General features: G+C 45.4%; 2 protein-coding genes across 6 annotated transcripts in view; one reads left to right on the forward strand and one right to left on the reverse strand.

Annotated features, from left to right (window-relative positions):
- Cep85l (centrosomal protein 85L) overlaps window positions 1-22,934 on the forward strand; it is a 110,672-nt gene that overhangs the window by 36,719 nt on the left and 51,019 nt on the right. The gene's annotated exons all lie outside the window — the stretch shown is intronic.
- Pln (phospholamban) lies at window positions 3,598-10,132 on the reverse strand. Its single transcript, XM_004860163.4, has 2 exons — window positions 9,976-10,132; window positions 3,598-5,042 (listed from the first exon to the last, which is right to left on the reverse strand). Exon 2 carries the CDS (start codon window positions 4,953-4,955, stop codon window positions 4,797-4,799), a length of 159 nt encoding a protein of 52 aa, XP_004860220.1. The 5' UTR covers window positions 4,956-5,042; window positions 9,976-10,132; the 3' UTR covers window positions 3,598-4,796.

The following is a 22,934-nucleotide window of genomic DNA, read 5'->3' on the forward strand; positions in this document are numbered from 1 at the left end:
TAATTTTTAAAAGGTCAGGATTTTGTTCATCAGTGTAAGGAAAACACTTTATTATAATGCATTGTTAAAGAAAGATATTGTATATCCCTTAATGAGCCCAGGGAAAACATAAATATGTAAATTTCTTGAGCTGGAAGTCTTTCTATTTCAAGATAAATTTCCATCACTCATTTTTACTGGGAAATCAAATTCCTGATACAAATCCTGTCATCTGTTTTTTCTTGGTACCGGGGATCAAACTCGGGTCCTGGTGCTTGCGAGGCAATCATTTATTTCTTTATTACCAAAATTTTCTGAAACATTAATTCTATCAAAACATGCAAAATTTCCATAGAATAAAACTTAAAATTAAAGAATAAAGAGAGAGCATGTACAGGAACCTCCTACATCGGAATACAGCCCTGGAACCTACATGCAGCCCTGCGGGCTACATTTTCAGGAGAACCTTTAGCTGATCTCATGTGCCTTCCTACTCTTAGTATGGATGTCGTTCTTGTAGTCTTGGTTACACCACCTAACCACATAGAAACATCGTGATCTTAGCCACAGATCCAAAAAGGGTTGATTTAACCAGATTTGTGATTTATCAGTTCATGTAATTGGAAGACAGGAAGCCTGATTTTTCAAATACTGTCACATTCTAGTTTTCCGAATGCTTGTGATACTAGGGAGCAGGGGTCAGGCAGAGGTTTCTCCTTCGGTGTCTTTACATGGCATCGGGGCTGCTGAGGAGCCAGGTGGGCGTGATGACAGGCAGCAGGAAATTGGGTGAATTTAAAGGAATGAACATTAATTTAGTTTCTGTTCCAGCAGTGCCTGAGTGAAGGGGGGTAGGAGGTGTACTGTGGAAAAAAAACCTTATTTCTAAGTCTTCCCTTTGCAGAGTGGAGGGAGAAATCTGCTAGTGGACAGCATTCATGTGTGCCGTGGTCTCACTGGGGTGGTGTCTTTATACAGTGCTTTTTAAATTTGAGAGTGGGAGGATGAAGCCAAGTAAAGAAAACTAGGCCCTTGACTTGCAACATTGTCACCATCGTTGTCATGTTACTGTTGTATGTGCCTTTCCAAGTGGCTGTGTCTGTGAGTGAGTCAGTGAGTGTGTGTGTGTGTTGCAAGGCCTTGAGTGCTGGCCAAGCGCTCTGCCACTGACCCCCACCCCAGCTCCTCAACTTCACAGGCCTGCTGCCCCCGCAGGACCACCACAGAAGGAACCCCGATGCCCTCGTCAGGCTGGCCTTCTTCAAGGTTCTCTGTTTTAGAAGCTGTCTTTGTGGTTGTCTCTTTAAAGACTCTGAACTATTGACCTTTTTATAGTCTAATTTTTGGTTTTTGGTACCGGGGATCGAACTCGGGACCTTGCACTTACAAGGCAGGCACCGGAACCACTGAGCTACATCCCCGGCCCTTATAGGCTAATTTTTACATGAAGAGAAGAGTGAGGAAAGAACCAGCCCATCTGATAGATTTCGATTCTCAGGCACAACTGCTGAGCTCTCACCGTGAAAAAAACCCCAGTTCATTTGCATCCAAGAAAGGAATGAGACCGGAAGTTAGGATGTAATAACAGCAGAGCCTTATGGAGAACTCTTCGGCTCTCAGAGTTTCCTCTCCTCTGCCTCCCGCCCCGCGTCATGTGAGAGGCAAGCTTTGGCTCCATAGGCCCCGTCAGCCAGTCTCCCAGGATGCTCCATCATCTCCCGGACCCCTGATTCTGCATCTGCTGGGGTGCTGGAGAGGGCGCTGCCTGCGGGGCCCCCCGCTGCTGTCGCTCTTTTCTCTGCATCCCACCCCAGCCCCAGACTGGGAGGGTGGATGGCCTGACTCTGGAGGTGCTTCCCCTCTGCCCACCCTGGAGTTGGAGGAGAAGGACGGCTGCTGCTCATGGGTCTCCCCACACTGACGTGGGTCTCTTGCCCTCTGTGCTCCTCCCTGGGACCCTTCAAAGTCTGGCTGCAGCCATTGAAAGAAGGTGGAAAGCTGTGCCTCTGCAGGTCTGAAAGGGGCTGGCAGTGAAGGTGTTGCCATCTGGCGACTTCAGCCTCTTTAGTGGAGGTGATGTCTTCCCCAGAGAATGTGCTGGGGACCAAGGAGGGCTTTGCTTCTGTGTCGCACGAAGTGTAAGTGAAAGAGTTTTCTCATTTGGGAGTGTTTTACATATTCTGACCTCTGAAAAGTCAGTTTTGCTTTTGTTCTTTGTATTTGCATCCTGTTTTGTCTTCAGGAATGCTTACTGTTTGAGATCATCTGCACTGACACGTTCATTAGGTTCCTTAAAAGCATGTAATTGATTTTTGTATGCATGGTCTAATCAAATTAGTAATGTGCTTGATTTCCAGTCTGTCACCTTTCCTATATAATTTGACATATGTTTTCTAGGGACTTTATAGTGTATAGTTACTGAGCATACGAGCAAATCTTTATTGAGGTTTATTATAGTCCCACTTTGACAAGACTGAGAAATAATCAAAAGATAAGTAATCGCTAGGGCATAGCTAATTCAGTCTTTTATGTAGGTCTGCCCTCTTGTGTTTGTACTAGGAAATCGTGGTTATATTTTACTTGGGGAAAGCAACTGGCAACCTACATTATGAAAACTGTTCATAACCAGCACACCTTCTAGTCAGTATTAATCATGTGCGTATTTTAGAGCAGCGATGGCAAACCTTCTAGGGCTTTCAATGATACAAATAGACCACTGCGGCACGCGTGCTAGGTTCGCCACTACTGTTATAGAGAAGTTTCACTGAGCTCAGGAACTCAGTGAACTCAATTTTCAGTATAGGTGATTCTGATTATTTGCATTCAGCAAATACACATTTTTAAATTGTAAAAGGCAACATGAAACACTTAAAGATTAATTCCCTTGTAATGCCCTGTAAGTTAAGATTAGAATTCATTCCATAGTAGAAAGTATTTGAACATTTAGTATTTTAAATTTTTTAAATACATTGCTTTTCCTATTGTTTCCTCTTTGTACATCACAATTGAGTAAGTTCTATTTAAAGAATAGGTTCTTGTACATTTAGATTGTAATTTCTATCAAATGCAGAATAAAAACCAAATCATTGTTTCCATTTTCTTAGGAATAACTAACTGCACGGTTCATAGTCCGCAGTTGGTGCTGTAACGAAAGGATAGCACTCATCAGTCCTGCTGGCTCTCTGACTGTCCATTCTAGGACTCGGGCAGTTTGTGTAGCTACAGACCAGTGTGCTGAGTGCTGTCTGTGACCCAGCGCTTACTGGCTGGGGTGAGGGCTCTGGGCCGTGTCCTGCGCTGTCGTGCGAGACCCTTCCCCTGTGCTCCTGTGATGCCGAGATCGCGCCCGGTTCCCTCAGAGAGGAGGACCCTCTGCACTGTGCAGCTCGCAGCCCTGTGTTGGGGGCTGAGTCAGCGTTGATGTTGCCGATTGTTCTCGTCAGCACTGTTTGGAAAATGCGGCCGACTGTACACTGTGTGCTCCTGAGTGACTGCAGTGTGGGTGACACAGCCTGGCCCGAAGCTACAGCTGCTGTGCGGTGCAGCCTGGATGTAAACTCTTACACTTGAACCAACTTCACTTATTGAACATGGGTAAACGTATATTTCCAACACCAGTTTTTACTTCTGTTGTTTTATTAGTTGCGAGATGCTTCAGAAATGATCGGAGGGGAGACAGAAAATGTGTGCATCAAGAACATGATTATAGGGTAGCAGCGCTGGATCTATTATTTAGCTAAGTGGACTGGCTTAAAAAATAAGTCTGTATACCTGGTTGATAGATTAAGGAAAATAACTATATCTTATGGTAACTAATAGGACAAAAAGTTCATTTTAAAACGTGATATAAGAATATTTGGAGGATTTAAATTTTATTTCCTTAATGCTTGAAATAATGTATTTTTCTGTCATTTGAAATCATTTTTTCCTTCGTTGGTCTGAGGTTGGATAGAGAACAACCTTTACAATCATTCTGAAGTCTTAGGTTTTTGATATAGTATGACAAGTTAGGTAATCCACTACAACCTTAAATTAAGGTTTGGCTCTGTTCTGTTAGTGTTAGTAGTTATGGTAACCAGTAGTTACCAGTTCTTATCTGCTGATGACAGTGTCTTAGAGTCATGATTAACTTACATGTACTAAAATTCTGTTCTTTGAAAAGAATTAGCGGAATTTATTTATATAAGGATATGTTCCTTTCTCTATTTGATTTTCAAAAACTTCAAAAAGTGTTCATTTGGTACAGGAAAAGAATATAACTTGTGATTTGGAAGTGAGCCCCTGACAAGGGGTCCCAGCAGTATCTGTAGCTGCCAGGGCTCAGGGTGCTTTGTGTGTGATGCACGTTTGACTTGTTCCTCTCGTGCAGTGATGGCGAAGCTCTCAGAGCTTTCAGGGATACAGACAGCCCACTGTGGCACACATGCTGGAGATTTGCCACCACTGCCGTGGGGAAGACCTAAGCACTAGGCAGTAGCTATCAAAGATGCTGTGACAGTGCATCCTAAATGCATCCCAAACACGTTAGCCTCAGAGAGAGGCCAGCGCTGTGTGCAGGAAGTGACCTGGGCAGCAGTTTTGTCTCAAAATTAAGCTCCTCCTCCACCCTCAGAAAGGACTTGAGAAAGAAACTGCAGGCTATTGGAAGCAGTCGCTGGGTGGCTCACGCACTCTACACTGGTCGCTAGGAAGCGAAGGTTGGAGGTGCTTGCTGAGCCCAGGGTCTGTGCTCCCACAGTGTGTTGACCTGGGCCCGCTCTCCCGCGGGGAGCTCTGTGCTGAGGAGTGGCCGCTGCCTCCCCTCCTCAAGGGCCAGCTCAGAGCAGCATGACGATGATGCAGATGAGCAGCAGGCAGATGAGGATGAGGCAGAAGTTGATGAAGAGGTTCTGGAGGTTCTGGCGCGCCTGCTGGGGCATCTCGATGGCCGAGGCCCTCCGGATGGCTGAGCGCGTCAGGTACTGCACCTTCTCCATGATGCCAGCCGGGTGGGCTGCAGTGCTGGTTCGAGGAGATGGTCAGGGCTGGCACCAGACGGAAGTGCTTCCTCAGACAGCCTGGAACTAGAGAGGGCAGGTGGGTTAGCAACCGTGTGTGACCTGGAGCACGTGTGTGCACGCGTTTGTGCACGTGTGAGTCCTGTCACTGCCCCCGTCGGGACGCAGCGGTGCAGTCTCATTTGTGTTGGGAGGCTTGCCATGTCCACCGTGACTGGCAGTGTTGTTGGTTTGTGGTGCAGCTTGCTCAGGCTGTTTCTGTGGTCAGGTTCTTACATGTGGTTTCGGTGGACAGAATGGATGTGAACAGTTAGTATACTAAAAGCTGCAGAGCTAGTCTCATAGAAAAGAAGTACGAACAACAAATTATTTCCTTAGTCTCGTTAGTCCAGAACAGCGAGGTGCTGTGGCACAGGCCTGTAATCCTAGCACCAGGGAGGCCGAGGCAGGAGGATGCTGAGTTCAGACTAGCCTGTGCTACACAGTGGGATCCTTCCTCTCTCAACTGAAATACAGAGCAACAAAAACCAGAGCAGTTGAGAGAAGCCAAATGAGACAGATTCCAGTAGTTTGTCGTCCTCTTCATGATCTGGAGCTTGGTTAACGAGACTCGCTGTTGGTGGTGCAGATTGTCGGGCGGGGAGGCTCGGTCGCCAGGTCCTCTCACCGTCCTGCACACAGTCCCGCTGACACTGCACTGTGCTGGGGACAGCTGTTGCCCTGCCTGCTTTCCCAGCTCCACAGCCTGTGGGTGCTTGTGGGGCCTGAGCCCTGACACTTAATAAATGAAACAGAGACATATATCATAGATAACTTACAGATGAAAAGCTAACTGTCCAGCTCAATGATACTATGATTTGGAGATATTTTGTTTTCAATCAGAATATTTCTGTTTCAGCCAGGCATGGTAGCACACACCTGCAATCCCAGCACTTGGGAGGCTGAGGCAGGAGGATTCCCGTGAGTTCCAGGCTACCTGGACTACACAGTGAGACCCTGCCTCAAAAAACAAAACAAAGCCAAAACAAAGACTACTTCTATTTCAGTTTTGAAATAAGACATATTAAAAATGGAATTAAAAGCTCTGTAAGCCCTGCCTCCAGACCACGTGTCTGGCCCTTGGTGGTGGGCCCTTGTGAGCAGCTGGCCACTCGAGCCTGGCCGCCCCGCTGCAGGTTCTCTTTCCTGTGCACACCGGACGCTCATCTCGGCCTGTGGGCCCCACCTGAGAGAGGCCAGCTTGAGTGAGACGGGCGGCAACCTGGAGGCTGCCAGCTTGGCCGCTTAGGACCCGGGTCTGTGCCCCGAGGGACCCATGCCAGATGCAGCTGTGGCTTCTTCAGGGCTCTGTGTGCTCAAACCAGTGCAGCTGAGTAAGATTTTTGTGACCGAAAACTTTAGAAACGTTAGTGAGCCCAGGGTTGTCACATGAGGTATATCTCTGTACCTTTTAAAAATTTGTAGACAGGGCCTTGCTAAATTGTCCAGGCTGGGTTTGAATTTGTGATCTTCTTGCCCCAGCTTCCCTGACTGCTGGGATTACAGGCGTGTGGCACCATCCCTTCCTGAAACCACCCCCGAATATCTTGACTCCTAAATTGACCCCATAATGGAGTGTCCTAGCTTCAAAGCCCTGCCTGGAAGAGAATCCTTCAAACAACACAGAGAGGACTTTTTCCTTTTGGAACTGGGATGTGGTTGTTGCTTTTGGGGTGGTTTCATTACTGCTCACTATTTCACATGTTGAAATAATGAGTTAACATTTAGTTGCACGAAAGTGTTATTTTAACTCTACAGATGCTGGGGCTGCAGTTTTCCTTTTTGAAGCGGATGTGGGGAGGGAGTTTGGGTCCCCATCCATGTGAGTCAGTCCGGTTTTATTTTTGAGCCACTGAGTGGAGTACTCAGTATGAGCACTAGGGGTCCTCAGTGGACCATGCCTGTGCTGGGTGGAGCCAGATGCCAGGCTTCACTTTCGCATATTGGGTCTGAATTCTGGAGTTTTGACGTAGGTTCGCTGTTTCGGGGAATGTCCAGAGACATACCATTTTATCTGAGGCAGGGCACTCAGTTACTTCTTTTTTCTACGATACATGTTAGGCCATCATGATTTAAACAAGAGAAAAAAACCACTTTGGAAAGGATAAGAAAGATTGTGTGTAGAGAATATAAATTAAGTCACTGTTAAGAAACAAGAGGTCCACAACAGCCTATTTTTTAAAAGTTACTATAATGACTTCTTTTTTCAAGATGCCCTCGAAGAGTGGAGAAGTAGATTGAGTATAAACAGGTGAAAAAGAAGATGTTTCAATTTCTGGAGACGGACTTGATGGAAGGGGCGCGCCGTCCCCGGAAATGTGTGACGCGTGAGAACCCTGAGGTGACCGTTCAAGGGACGCAGACTGAGGATGCTGCCCGAGCCGCTGTCCCCGTCAGCGTCAGCCAGGGCCCTGGGGAGGCCGCAGGAGCCCCCTCCTCAGCTGGCCTGGGCACCGCGTCCCCACCTCGCTGGCTGGCCTGATGGCAGAGAGTGCGTGGCAGCCGCAGGGCGGGGTGGCTTCTCTGCCGGGCGGGCGCTTTGAACAAAAGCAGCAGTGGAAATGGTGCGGTGCGGAAGGCGAGGCGGAGACCAGAGCGGGCCTTCTGGGGGCGTGTAGGCGCCTCCCAAAGTGTGCTGTTTGGAGAAGAGTTTTGAGGAGAGACCTGGATTTTAGATAGCCAGCCTAGATGGATTGAAGATGTATGTTTAATCAAGGAAACAGGTTAAATAATAAGAAGCTTTTATTCAATTGTGGCATGCTCTTTTTAAAAAAACCTCTGTGGTTATTTTGAGCTTTTCCTACCCAGGTTTATTGCTTAATACCTCTGAACATGTGTAGCTTTCTTATATCCCTGGCTTTGAAAATGATCAGTAGACTATCATTTACTAAAGAAATAATGCTAGATATATAAAGTAAATGCAAATGAAATCAAATAGCTTTAAATTAACAAGTGTGTGTTCTCTAAATTTGCCCCATGAAGTGCCTCCGCGCTACCGAGTGCTTCCGGGCTGCTCTGCGCTCTCAGCTCCTGCCTTGTTTTCCAGCCGCCCTGCCCAGCGTGCAGGACAAACAGCTTCAGAGCCGTGCGCCTGGGCCCTCGCCAGGCCTCTGTTCGCAGCTCGTGACCTTGAGCAGCCTGTGTCTGTCCTGGGCCGGAAGCAGATGCAGCGGCACAAGCATGCAGTGAGGGAAGAGGTCAGGGAGGCGCTGGCGTGCAGAGGGCCCCTAGGAAATTGTTTCTCAAGAGTGAAGACGGGAACTGTAACTGACCTTTTGTCTCGAGTCAATAATAAATACACTATCTAATTTATAGAGCTAATCTACACATTAATTTTTTCAGTTAAAGCTTTAATACATTGTATATAGTTTCATATGGCATAATCAGTACATAAGACACTAAATACATTTTGAATACACTAAAATAAATATTCTGTCTCTAATCAGTGAGATTACAAAACAGTACGTACGTACATATAATCCAAATGCATTTTCCTTTGTCTACTGAATACTGTGAAAGTAATTCTGCTGAGAGTCCTAGACACAGTAGTGGTGTGACCCTCAGTGAAGCAAACACTGCGGTTCCTTTACTTGTTATTAGAACTTAGTGTTTCATACCTTCTGGGTCTTTCACATTTTTCCTATCTAGATTTTATCCAGCACTATTTTTAGCACAAAGACAGCACTTGAGTGTCACCGTGAGCTAGGGACACACTAGTTTGGACGTTGTGTCTGCTGCTGGGGTGTGGGCTGAACACTTAGCAGCAGTGGCTGCGATCTGTTACCCCACTGCCCGGACATGCCCCCTAGTTGCTGGTCACTGCAGTGGGGCCATCTGTGGGGGGCACTGTGACTCAGCGGGCATCGGGACAGAGGCGCAGAAAGCGCTGCACGAGCGGCTGCTGTATTGTCTCACAGGAAAGCATTTCCCGAGCTCAGAGACACGGGAGCAGTCAGCAGTCCCTGAGCCTCCCTCAGTGGCACACAGGCTGGGAGAAAATGTCTCTCGCCTGTCTTGAGGGGAACTGCTGTGGGACTGCACTTTTGTTTGTTGGATCAGTGAATTCCATTTGTCCCAGAACTGGGAATCCTAGAGGTAATTTATCTTTGTATGTATGTAATTTGCTCTGGCCTGAGAGAGATTTAAACATAAGGATTGTAACAGTACATTTCAAACAGAAGTCCTAAAATTCACTGTGGCGGGTCCGTTTCTGGGCATCCCCCCCCCCGCCCCCCGCGTAGGACAGTAATGTGACAAAACTGTATTTATTGGTAGGGAGTTTACGTTTAAAATGTTGAATTATTCTGTAACTTTGGACTTCTATATGTGTTTGTGACAAGTTTATTAACATTTCAAACTTGTTCTTTATGATATAGTATTAAATTTTATATAAGATATTTTAGAAGTGTTTGTTATAAATTGACTAGATTTTAGAGTGGAAAAAATCTTCTGAACATTTTCAAAGTTGCTTATATTCTACATTCAGAAACTGTCCTACTAATATCCCTGCAGGGAATCACAGTGATGCTGTGGACCAGGTCCCTGACAGTGAGCCGCCCCCAAAGCCCCCCCACATTCCAGACCTCAGAGACATCATCCGGGCCTGTGCCCACCGCAGGAGAGCACAGTGACGAATGAAACCCCACTACCACCAAAGATGGTCATGGAACTGGAGGGTTTTGTAATTGCCAGAAATTCACATTTGAAAAGCAAAATGAAAGTGAAAGTTCAAGCAACAGACCAGTAACCAGGATTTAGATGACTGACCCTCTCCAAAGTCGTCTCGTTTTCACAGCCACTGAGTGCCTACGTATGGATGTACAAACTGCTTCATCTTAGCAGCGATTGTATTATCTAACTTCAAACCTAAATTTAGAAAGCATGATTAACTCTTCTTCAAAGTTCACTGCGTTTGAACTGTAGAAACCCAGGTGAGACTGCAGTGCAGTCTGTGTCTTACCTTGGCTCCGTGATGATCTCGGGCCGTGGTCGGTCAGCTGGAGCTTCCTGACCGTCTCCAGGCTTCTGCGTGCAGCTGCCGGAGCTGGGGAGAAAAGTGTTTCAGGGAGGTCTCAGGATATCGCCCTGGATCCTGCAGCTGTGATTGGCCAGCATAGGCTTGTCACACCAAACAGAGAGCTTCACTTATCTCTCTTTTGGTGTGGAATGGTAATTAACACTTTGTGCTTCTTTTTTATTTTAGTTTTAAAACACATATTGCAGATAAATGAAAAAAATAGACTTGGGTGGTAGAAAGCATTTCTTAAAGGTTTTTGCATCTTTAGACTTAGAGATGATTACATTTTATCGGAGATGATGTTGAAGGCTAAGATAGTTACTATAATAGGAATTTTAACAGGGAGCATAATAGTACAGCCTTTAGGGAAACAGTGTTTATTGAGTTGTTAATTGCTGTTTTGATCCTGCAGTTTCATCATGCTGCAAGACAAAACTTAAATACTTCCACAAAAATCAGATTTTATACTTTCCTGTTTTATTTTGTTCTTGTGCCTCATAGCAGTGTATGTGGAAGAAATGTGTGTGAGAAAACCAGGTTGATAACTGCTTTTGGCTTAACAAATAAAAACTTTATCTTATAAAGAACTAATAAGTATTCATGTTTTCGTTAGTTATTAGTTTAACAATACATTTACAAATAATTGCCATATTTAAGCTGACATTTACAGCCTGTAGAAAAATAGCAATTTACAAATTAAAGTATTTTTTAATAGCCTCATTAAATTGCCATAAAATCTTACCAAATTTTTAATGAGCTGACTCAGTATCAAGGGCAACTTTCTAGCAAAAAAGGAATGGCTGTAAATTCTTCATCATCTTTGCATGATAAACTTTATTGACACAGGGTTGTGTGTGCTGAAATATAAGTTGTGTAGTATTTCTAAAAGGATGTGCTTTGTTTATTCCAGCATTTGCTTTCCTGAAAAATTCTACTTCAGTGAAGTTTTACTAAGTGAATGGTAGTTTGAGCTTTGTAGGTAGAGCTATGTTCTGTCTTGAGCTTTCTGTGATAGAACTGAGGAGAGGACCCTTTTAAGAAGCTGGCCATCATTCCCCTGTTCTGGGTGAATAATTTTTTTACATACTAGAGTTACTTAAATCCCCGCACATACAAACTCTCATCCATGAGAAGCTACTTGAGACTTACGCTATGAGGCTCGCGGCAGGGTGAGCTCAGCCTGCCTCTCTCTGCTGCGGGTAACGGGTGTGCGGGCAGCCCTGCTGCTGTGCCCTTAAATGGAGATGATCTTGGCTTCTTCCAAAGAAAGATAAAATCCTTCTCCTGAGCAAATCTGTTATTTAAAGAATCAACTGAAACAATGAAAAATAGCATTTCAGCCAAGACCCTCTGTAAACATTACTAAGGGAAAATTTACAACCTTATGGTAATCCCCAAATGAAAATAATTTTATGAATGTCGGAGACTTTGCTCAGTACTTTACAGCCATTTTTGTTTCAGTTCTTACACAATAAAAACATCTCTTCTTCTTGTCAGTTGTCAGTGAGACTGTAACAGAAGCCGAGAGACCTAAGGTAGCCTGAGAGTGTCAGGGATCCCACAGCTGGTTCACAGGGCATGCACTGAGAATTTGGATCAGGACGTGTTTAGCCGTGACCCCATAGGTCAGTGCACTGCAGCAGAAATGTGTGGGTGTCGCTGTCACAGGGCAGCAGGCATGGACTGGGAAGCTCTGGGGTGGAGGTGGAGCAGTTGCTGAACTGTAGCTGGTTGGGAAAGTCTGCTCTGAGTTTGCCCCCCACTTCCGCATTCATTTGAAAGTGACGCTTCAGAGAGGTGGTGGCAGTGACCTGTGTATGTTCTGAGAAAACAGCCCTGTGCCATTGAGCTGGGGACGCTGAAGACACGGAGGGCGGGATGAAGTGTGTCCTCATGACCTAGCGCTCGGGCGTATGGCAGATCTTCCTTACCGGGAGACTCACCGTGTGTGTGTTGGGGCTGGAAATGAATCATTTACTTTTCAGATTTGTTTACCTTTTTTGTTGGGTTGGCTGATGAAGGTGATGAAGATTCCACGTGGAATTCTAGGAAGTGTTACATGTTAGTCTTCATCTGATCCCACACACAGAAAATTGCTCGGCAGGAACACTGGGATTTACCGGCCAGTCAGTGGCGTGTTCCTCACGCCCTCAGGAGGAGCTGGGGAATTCTGCGGTGTCTCGTCAGTCATCGGGTCACATTGCTGTCTGAGTCTCCTTCAGTCACCTCTGCCACATGCAGCCGTGGGGCGCTGTCATTGCTGGGAGCTCAGCGACATGGCTGTGCAGGGATTACTGGACAGTTCTCTGTCCCTCCAGAGCACAGACAGAGCTCAAATTCCGTGAACTTGAAAAGGAAAACAGTTGCATCTTTAGTTTTACTACACTCCCAGTGTGACCCCGTATCTTCAGTTCTGTTGTAGATGACAGGTTGCAGAAGCGTTAGCCGTATGACTGTCACCACAGACGTCTGTGAGGTCACACGGGGCCTCCAGATCTGTGGATTCCCTGCCCGTGGACTTTCTTGTCATTGTTCCCTACATAATGCCACCTAACAGCTCTGTGTAGCATTTACATCACGTTAGATACAGGCGTTGGGGATGATCAGAGCACGTGGAAGGGTGAGCAGAGGGCGCCTGTGAACGGCGTTCCATTTTATAGGAGGCTGAAGTCTGTCCTGGACGTTAAGGGACGGCTGCCTCACCGCTTGGAAATTAGCATACTTATTGCTGCCTGTAGGTATTGTTGTTTAATAGATTCATAAACACATAGATTCTTACATCACAGATTTTTTAAAAAAAATAATTTTGATATGTTTCCTTTCTTGTGTATTTTATTTTTTTTTAAAGTTTTATTTCAGAACCATTTTAAATTTACAGAATTACTGCAAAGCAAGTACAGAGCGTCCCTGTGTATGCACCACCAGTTTCTCCTGTTGCTGGTGCTCTCCCTTCGTGGGATCCCTCTGTTCCAACCATCGCACCAGCATTGCTATGCACTTGAACTGAAGTCTCCCCAGAAGCCAGGCTTCCTTGCTCCCCCCGAGGCCCTGTCCTCTAACAGGGTCCTGCCCGAGATGGAGGTGCCGTGTTTGGCGCCTCAGACCGTCCTGCTGAGGTGGATGGTTTTGAAGAGTGTTGGCAGCTCTTCTGGGGACAAACAGCTTGGTGGCCTGAGATGCAGGCGGGGGAGGCTTGGGGCGTTTCCGCCTCAGCTTCCCTGTTCCCACGGCATAGCCCGCGAAGGCAGCGTGCTGGTCACTGGACTGGGCCGCAGCATATGCCCAGTTTCCCATCTCACTGTTCCCTCTGGGATACAGGGAAGGGAAGATTGCTTTTCCTTGCCTGTTGCTAGGTTCACGGCTGAGGTCCCTGTAACCAAAAAACCCAGATTAACAGCAGACAAAAAAATATTCAAAAGAGAGAAGGATTTATTTTTCACATGGCACGAGAGCCTTCGTAAGGACCTCCGAGGCAGACGCTTGTGTCTTTTAGGGTGTGCTGGAAAGGTGGGGCGCTGTGGGGACGCGTCCTGTCCTGAGAGTGCCTGGTCCTAAACTGAGGGCCAGGGCAGCCGTGTGTTTTGGTCGGAGGCCAAGAGCGGCCACCGAGAGGAGCGGGGCGGTGGGCGAGAGGAAGTGCGAGTGCTTCCCTGTCTGCGCCTCTCAAGGCAGGGTGCCGTGCTTTGGGGGAGCACGGGCTGGGCCCCATCAGAGGAGCCCTTGTGCAAGCACCACGCTGAGGCCCCACGCCCCGTGAGCGGCCGAGCTACGGAATCACTCACAACCCTTTTTATTTCATGTCTGTAAAAATGTTCTGGGAACAGATCAGTGGTTTAGCATTTTGCCAGAAAGACCCGTGGCACAAAACAGTAAAGAATTCTAGACGACGTTTCTGTAGCTACACGGAATGGCACTTTCTTGAAAGAGGAGTGGTGAGTTTGCCCTCAGGCTGGCCGCCGGAGCTGTCAGCTTGGCGTTTTAGGTGCTGTGGGGCTGTTTTCTTGGCTGGCGCGTTCCTGTGTCCGCGCTCTGCTTGTGTACAGCTCGCTGTGGCCCTCCGAACAGGTCCTGTGCTGTTTTAAGCCTCAGTGCTCTTTGCTCAGTGCCCTTCTTACCAGCCCCGTGCCCATCAAAGTGCTGTTTCAATTCGTGGCGGCTCCTCACACCAGACATTTGCACACAGCCCTGTCACGCTGATGCTGTTGTGTGAGTGTTTCTGCCTCTGCAAACTGCAGGCTGCTTGGGGTTGCTTCACTCACTCATTTGTGCTGCCGCTCATTCCTTAGGGCGTGGTTGTGCGGCACAGACAGACCCAGGGGGACCCTTACCTGCTGGGGGCGCAGGGCAGGCTTGCTGGGTTGTCCTGCAGAAGTGCTGGGGCCGTTCCGCAATCTTCCCCATTTAGGGCAGAATACCCCAGGAAGTCAGTCTCTCAGTCTTTCTCTTTTCTCCCTCTCCCTCTCTCTCCCTCTCTGTGTGTCTCATTATTTTAAAATGTAAATTTATTTGGAGGGTAGAGTAAAGGAAGGTCATACTGTTAAGTCCGTGCTTCCTGAACTGAGCCCTTTGAAAAATTTTCTTTCCTCATTGGATTCATCATTGAGTAGTCCTTAGTACTTTATAAACTTAACATTGGTATATGCAGACTTTTATTCATAGTGACTTTATTTTAACTTTAATTTTTTTTGGTGTTTTAGTCACCAGCACCCATGAAGGGGCCACTGAAGGAAAGGCACTTGCTCTCGGTGGTGTCTTAGCCGTTCTAGTGTCGGTCCTCGTCTCCTCAGTCTGGGAGTGGGTTATTCTGAATCCTTGGCTTATTTCTTTCCTTTTGTTTCTGTGTAGGTTGAGACCTTTATATGTGTGCCCCTGAAGTGTGATGCAGTTTCTGACTCAAGTGTAATCTTTTAGGTCAAGAGTTTAAACTCTAGTTTGAAATGGTGTCAGGTGGGTAGAGGATCCGGGGAACACCAGTGTTTCTGGAAGCATTTGAACACGATCTTTTAAGTGGTGACTAAATTAGAGCATTTTAATATTTAGACAGGTTCATACAATAGTAAAATGCAAGCTTTGAACGAACTGTTTTGTGATACAAGATCTCAGAGATAGGGAGGTTGCTTGCTTTTATTTTTAGGTTAGTCTACCCAGACACCCAGGAGAGTTTATTTCACTCTCGAGGGTGCTTTTCTGTTAAAAGTTTGATAATCACTGTTTTAAATTTTAATGCTACCTAAGGAGTGATTAGTTGAAAAAACATTTAAAAAACGAGAATGTGAGAATGTTGGCTTGAGCCTGAGAGGATAGGAATTCCCTCCCTGGGGGTAGGGGAGAGAGTGAGATTCCCTCATCAAGGGGAAGAAAAGCCCAAAAGGAGCCGATAAGCCTGGGGGCGTGGGGAGGGAGGTTTCCCTGAGAGCAGCCGGGCAGCTGTCTGCAAGCCCACACCTTTTACTTCTGCATCACTGTCGGAATTCTTGACAGATTTTTATTCCTTTATTAAATATCTCAGGGATGAGGAAGACTGTGAACAGACAGTAAGAGGCCAGACAGTTTTAAAAAGTGTGCATGTGCACGCAAGTGCGTGTAAACCCACAGAAAACACCCTAAGTGATGGAGACACTGTGGCACATGTGTGGTTCCAAGGAAGTTGCCAGTCTACAAGTAACACAGAAATGAAACATTTCACTCCTGAAAGTTAGCTGCTAGCGGGAGCCAACACCAGCAGAGCATGGAAATTCAGACTGAGTGGCACATACCTAAACAGCAGGAAGGCCATGGCTTCTAAAGGAAACTGACAGAACCAAAGCTCACATATGATAGGGAAACACGTTCTGCAAGATGAATGGAATGATGAAAGCCAGCCCTTAGGTCTCCAAATACTTGCTTCAAATTCTGTGGCCACCTTGCTAGTCCACTATTAAGGTGATTGCAGCTCAGTGCAGTGATTTTCCCTGTGTCCCTACGAGCATTGAATTTACCGTCTCTGTGCTTGGCACCTAAGTGTTTGGGTCCCTTGCATTCTCCATCGTTGGGGCACGAGCATGTGTTTGTGTGTGGAATGGAAATGTTAGATACACCCTGTGTCCTCTGCTGGACTCCCCATGCACTAGGAAGCCAAGTGCAGATTACAGCTGTAGGTCTTCGTTCCTGGAGTGTCTTGGACTCGCATTTGGACTTTGGTAGTCTTTCCTTTCTTCACCTTGATGTCCAAGCTGGCATTCTCAAGCACATATTGGGTTGCCACTTGTGTGCTGGAAACTCTGAATCCTGTCCATTTCCTCTCCTGAGCTAAATGCCTAAATGTCATAGCACTGCATGCAGATGGTTCCCATGTGGCCTTGCCCTCCATTCCCACTGTAACAGTTCGGCCGCTTTGCTGCTGTGTGTTACTGATCTCCAGTCCTTTCATTATAGGCGGCTAAGTTAGATAGAAATTAATACACAGTCGGAGAGGGGCTGGGCTCTCCAGGAAGTCAATAAAAAATAGAGACATCAGAATTGTGGCTGGAGGTGCACCTGAGGAAGACCAGGCCTTGAGATTAAGATGCAATGGCCAGGCCTACATGTCTCCTGAAGGGATAAGTTGGAATTATGCTGTAATTCCTGTCACCTGGTCCATTAAAAGCAGATAGGCATCACTTGCCCAGGCGGATGACCAGAGCATCCAGACCCATCCCTTCCCCAAAATGCCTTTGTTCTTTCCATATCCCTTTGCTATGCAATTTGCTTCCCTCTTGGATCAATATTAGCTAAGCAGCTATACTCATAATCCTATAGGTTGATTGTAGTTTGACCCATGTTGGGACTTTGATGTGTAAATTACCGTGACAAAGGGCCTTGGTGACAACCCACTTTCGGGTCCCCTCCTGTCTCTCAGGAGGCATCTCTCTCAATAAATCTTTTCTCCTCTTAACCTCTGTTGCTCCCTGGAGTTCATTCTTCAATTTCAGGGGACACAAATTCAGCCATCTGACATCTAGCAGGTTGGGAGTTACATTTCTCCTGTATCCCTTTCTTTCTTGTTTTATTTTTCTGAGGCTTCTTTGTTGTTCAGAAGTAGGTACGGAGGAGCCCTGTTTTGTTTGTCCCTGACTAAGTTATAAGTGCATATCTCTTATGATTCAGACAAATCAGAAATTAGAGGGGAAAGTTGAATTTTACAGATGCATTTATTTTCTTTGCTGTAAACTTAATGAACAGAGACTGATTTTTTCCTAATCTCCTTACACTGATTGCCCCTTAGAAGTCTCAGTCTAATATTTTTAGAGTTAATGGATATTGCGAGTATTATTTTGCCTTTACAAGTGTACTCTTCAAAGGGTAAGCTGAAGGAGGATAGAAGTGAGAACTCCCTTGTCCTTAACTACTGCTCCTAAAAGCTTGAGATTTTACTCGCTCTGTTTCTTACCTTCTTCCCACTTTGACCTGTGTGTAAAATGTAAAGAGCAGAATTTCAACAAATGGAGCCCCATCATCTCATCAGCTTTTGGGCTATGGGGCGCCTGTGGAGCAGAGACGCACTCCTATGGATGAGGTGGAGGCGGCCAGTGGCAGAGGCCGGTGGACACAGAAGGAGGAGGCCGGGCCTCACAGCCCCCCTCCCTCAAGCCGGGCCTCCCCTTCGGGCCTTGCAGAAGAGCGGTGGCTGCCCACGGCTGTGCTCAGCGTGAACACACAGGCCTGAGCTCAAAGGCTGTGGCTCGAGAGAGGGGCTGGCCCTCAGTCACCATTCTCGGCTTCTCTCACTGCCTTGCGTTTTGATTTTCAGCAAATGTCTCTTCCTGTACTCTAGGTTTTTAAAAAAACTAAAGCTCAGATGTTCTGGTTATGCGAACCTAGCTTGAAAAATAGTTATTTTTAAAAGCAGCTATTTTAGCCAGCTCTGTTAAAATAATTAAGCTCGTAAACTTCACGGAAGTTGGTTCTGAGCTACCCCTTTGGTCAAACCTGCTGGCTGTTGGCTGCCTTGCATTTTTGGATCTTAAGTTTGTAGAAATTCTTAATTGCACCAAACAGTGTATGTTCACTGAAGGATTTTTCTTTGTTATGTTTAGGAATTTTCATGTGATTATATATTAAAAATGTATGTTACAAATTTTGAGTATCAGAGCATTAAGTATGCCATGGTTTATTGAATTAATCTTATTGAGTATTAGGTAATGTATAATTTTTGCCATTATAAGCTATAAAAAAACTGATTGACATGAATGCAAATAAATCCAGAATCTGTTTATCTTTTGGCTTTATACCTAAATGTTAGTTTACACATAGATGGTCAGGCTCTTAAATGAATCTGATTTGTATTTGAAATCCAGTTTAATAATATTCAAAGGTTAGCCAGTTACGCTGCTTTTTGTAATTAGAGGAACCTCCTTGAGAAAATGAGCTAACAAGGTTATTTGGGGGGTGAAACAGTAAACAACCAGAGCTGGAGGAGTGGATCCACCCAAAAACCAGGGAGCCGCACTGTGGGTCCGGATCTGGTGCCTTTTGGATCGCACCCCTGCGTTCGGCTCCTCTCTGATCGCCTCGGGTGGGAACTTCCTTCACGTGATCACTTCCATCCTTTAGCTACAGTTTTATGAAATAAAAGTGCAACTGACCCTTGATTTTCTCGCCAAGGTTGTGAAATTGGATTTTGTATGTGTGATTCACATGTACCTTACAAAGCAAGAGATGTAAAATGTCCCAGTGGGAAAAACATGAAGCTAGCCTCTTACTTCATGTACCGAGTCATGCATGGTTTGGTGTCTGTCAGGGAAGCTGCACTTCCTGTTGCCCACCTCCCAGTTAGCACGGGAGACAGCGCCTCCTCTCATTTGCCACTGAGGTGGTCAGAGGTGGCGATGGCCCAGCCCGGGCATTCAGAACAAGGTCACGGGTTTGGCCGTGCCATCCATTGGGCTTCCCCCCCAATGTATTCTTTTTTAAAACAAGTTTATTGCTTAGTTGGGGCCCTGGATATCTGAAAACTTTGTTGACTCTAACATTAATATTGATTTTTAAAAAAATTAACTTGAAAACATGTCTAGAACTTGAGTGCACTCAATGGATTCAGTTCTTGAGTCTGCATAATGACTGCTAGAGAATCAGACAGCGCTTTTGAAGCGTCACACTTCCAAAGTAGACCCTGTCCCATCTGTCTGCGTTTTACAGCAGACTGAAGTTCTCTTGGTGATGCAGGTTAGGGAGAGGTCTGGGCTCTGGAGCCTGGCTGAGTGTGAGGGCCGACTGGCCCCTGACCTTGGGTGGAGGTCGACAGGGGCCGTCGCTAGCACGCTTCGTCAGCTCCTGCCTGAAGCCTGCGGCGCAGAGGGCAGACCCCACTGTGGTGCTGCAGACCAGGCTGCAGCAATCTGTGCTGGTGGACAGTTTGGGTTTCCTCAAAGGCTACAAAGCGCACTTGTAGACCCTAGTTCTCTTTCTCGGGTTCTGTGTGTTGGTTCTGTGAGGTGGACTGGGCGATGCCAGGACTTGAGATTAAGAGTGAGTCTGGGCCACATTGCTGTGGCCAGTGTCCTGACTGCTCAGCGGCTCTTGAGACCACTCCACACTTCGCCCTGAGAAAGCTTTTATTGCCAACTCCCGAAACATTTTAAAGACAGTATTTTTAACATATAGAAGTAGGAAATATTAATGCCCAGAATTGCAGTGCTAGAAAAGAAAAATAGTAGTATGTGTATGCTAAGAAAAGTTAGGAAACCCCAAATGGTAGGAAATGAAGTCACTCTGCCTGCCCCCTTTAGGGTGGTTCCTTTTATGTCTTTTAGACAAGTTATTGGATACATTTTGAAATAATGTAGGCAGTACTTTGGTCCCAGGACACTTTTATTATTATATTTTTTCGTTTATCTTCTGATAGTAAAATAAGGCAAAAGATTTTATAAAGCTTACTTGGTAATCTGAGTTTTGGAAATATTCTAGCACTTGTTTTAGAAGGAGCTGGGTCCCCTGTCTGACACAGTTGTTATGCATAACCTCAGGCAGAATGCAGAGTGGACCCTCGTTAAATACTTGTTTTGATAAACTTCTGTTTCACAAATTAGCACTTATACCCTAATTTTTTTCAGTTTTTGGTGCCAATAATAAAAGTTATCTGGTTTATTAATTATACGAGATTGATTCATTAAATTCTGCTGTTAATATATTTTATCTTAAGTTTAAAAAGTAAATTAGAAGGATAAAAGACTTGGGAAAGGCTATATAAGTAAAATTCACGATTGATGTTAATTAGAAGAGTTAAGCTTCATTTCTTTTATCTCATCTTCTAATTGGTTGGTTTAAGGAGAGAGATCCATTCCTCTTACCTCCCCCCATCCCTGCCCTGTACCAGAGATCCAACTCAGGACCGTGTGTGTTCAAGGCAGGTGCGGTGCCACGGAGCTAAATCCCCGGCTCCACTCATCTTGTCTTTGACAGAGTGTTTCTGTTGTGTCATGACTGTAATGAGATCATGATTCACGCATGGATCTTTTCTTTGTTAAAAAAGTTAAATTGAAGGTTCTTTTGTTTTCATTTTTAATATATATATGGGATTTCCCTTGTCAGTTTATTTTAATCGTGGTTTCTTTAAATCACTTTTTTCCAGGGTCTTTTACCCTAAAAGTGACTCAGTCTACTTAAAGTTTTATTTCAGTAAAGCATATTAGGATGGCCAGCAAGGAGAGCATTATGGAGTTAGTTGTCAAAATAAAACTAAACGGGCCGGGGATTTAGCTCAGTGGTTCCGCCGCCTGCCTCGCAAGCACAAGGACCCAAGTTTGATCCCTGGTACCAAAAAAAAAAAAAAAAAACTAAACAAGTAATAAAACTATTAAAATACAGTTCCTTCTATAATTTAAATTTTGAAGGTCCAAATGAAAACTTGAGCCTCTAATGGGTCACTCTGAGGAAGAAGTTATTAATAGAATGTTTTTAATGTGTTTTGTCTTTGTTTGCCTTTTTTTGTTGAGAAAATGTCCACCAGTGTATTTCACAAGTAATTACACGGGTCAAGTCTTACATGTTTGCTATTAAATCCAGTGCTTTGAGTAATAATACCTGTTTTTCTTGGTGAATAAAAGCTTTTTAGGTTCTGTGCTATTTGTAGTTTATTTTCATCATCATTACTGAGCTTTGTGAATTTATTTACTTGTGGGTGAGGTACCCTGGTTCTTTTTACCAAGGAGCACTTGTCTCCAGGCATCTTTTCAGATAGCCAGTTCCCGGAACCAGAGGAAGGCTTGCCCGCCGTGCCATGTGACAGGCTGAATGCTGATCAGCCAGGACAAAGGCAGATGAAGGAGAGGGAGATAACAGACTGAGGCATTCCACTCGGGTGGCATGAGACCAGCTAAATTTAACGGGATTCCTCCAGGCCAGAGAATTGGGAGTTATTTTCAGCTGCACTATGGTAAACTTCATTAGAAGTGTGTGTGGCCATTAGTGACATATTTTGGCACCTTTTCATCGCATCTGAGTCTCTCTGAGCAGCGTGTGTTTGGGATTGTTGTACATGCCCACGGTCCCTCTTCAGTTATGAGTGGAATTTGCCATTCCCATCAGAGGTACCTACGTATGTCTTCCTAGGTCTGTAAGTGTATAGCTTAGGGTCTGCTAGTAGATTAGTATTTTCTTCTCTAGCCACTGACTAACAATGTATCTTACGTGTTTTTAGGTAGAATACTAAATGAAGATTTCTCTCCTCTCCCTGAGTTTGGCAGCTACTGTTACGTATTTACTTATAAAAAGTGTCTTTGTTTCACCTTTATAGATGTTGAAATATTTTATGGCATTCTTTCTGTTCCTTACTCAGGTTAGCTGGCAGTTATAAGCCTTTATAATTACCCTTTACACTTCATGTTCATGTCTAGTAAAAGTTTCATTATTCATAGGCTATAAATATGTCATATAGTCATAAGTTTAAATTATCACGTTCTCCGTGATTACTTAAAATGGCTGAGCCAAGTAGCAACATGGTTGAGTGCTTGAAATTCTGTATGGACAGCATGACAGCAGTACTTTTATATTTTATCAGTGTATGTATTTTTTTTTTTTTTTTTTGGTACCGGGAATTGAACTCGGGAACTTGCGCTTGCGTGGGAGACGCCGGAACCACTGAGCTAAATCCCCGGCCCTAGCGTATATATTTTAATGTTTTTATCAAATAGTGCCTAGGTTTTCTGGGATTTGGTAAAAATGCATATTTTACTACTGACCTATCACACCATTCAGTGGTGTGGGCCTCGTGGCCAAGACGGGCCTCCAGTGCGCTGACCTCTGCTCGTCTGCATAGCCATAGCTCGCACCCCGCCCATTTCCACTCCAGGCTTGCTCATCGCCCTGCATGCTTCAGTGTCGGGATCGTTTTGCTGAGTGTAATCTCTGAGTTTCATCCACATGGTGTAGTGTAATAACAGGTCATTTTACCGGCGTGCAGTGTTGCACTGTACACATTTACCACAACTTTCATCCTTTGTTGACACATGTCTGGGTTGTTTCAGAGAGACGGCAGATTCTTTCCGCTGCTGGAATTGTCAAATGCAATGTATGAAAACATTTACCTGGAATAACGTTTAGAAAAACCAAGTAAAATACATCCATTGTATAACTCGCAGTCATGGAGTTCAGCCTTTGGACACCATAGCTCGAGTTTTGAGCAATGCTCATGGTCCTGTAGCACACAGGCCCGTCGGGGATGGTTTACACCGGTCCAGAAGCCGCTCTGCATCTCGAGTCGTCCTTAACCTCCTCAAGCAGCCTCTGATCTGACTCCTGCTGCACGCAGTTTGCAGTACTGCAAAGTGATAAATAGAAGAAGCCCTGAGAATGGCTTCTGCACTTAGCACGATGCTTTTTGAGGGTCACGGTGTGATTGTGTGTAGCTGCTGTTTTTGTTTGAGTTGCAGATGTAGCACAATTAG

Source organism: Heterocephalus glaber, unplaced genomic scaffold, assembly GCF_053883595.1.
Source record: "Heterocephalus glaber isolate CG9 unplaced genomic scaffold, H.glaber_assembly_v1.0 deba00001550, whole genome shotgun sequence".
Taxonomy (NCBI): domain Eukaryota; kingdom Metazoa; phylum Chordata; class Mammalia; order Rodentia; family Bathyergidae; genus Heterocephalus; species Heterocephalus glaber.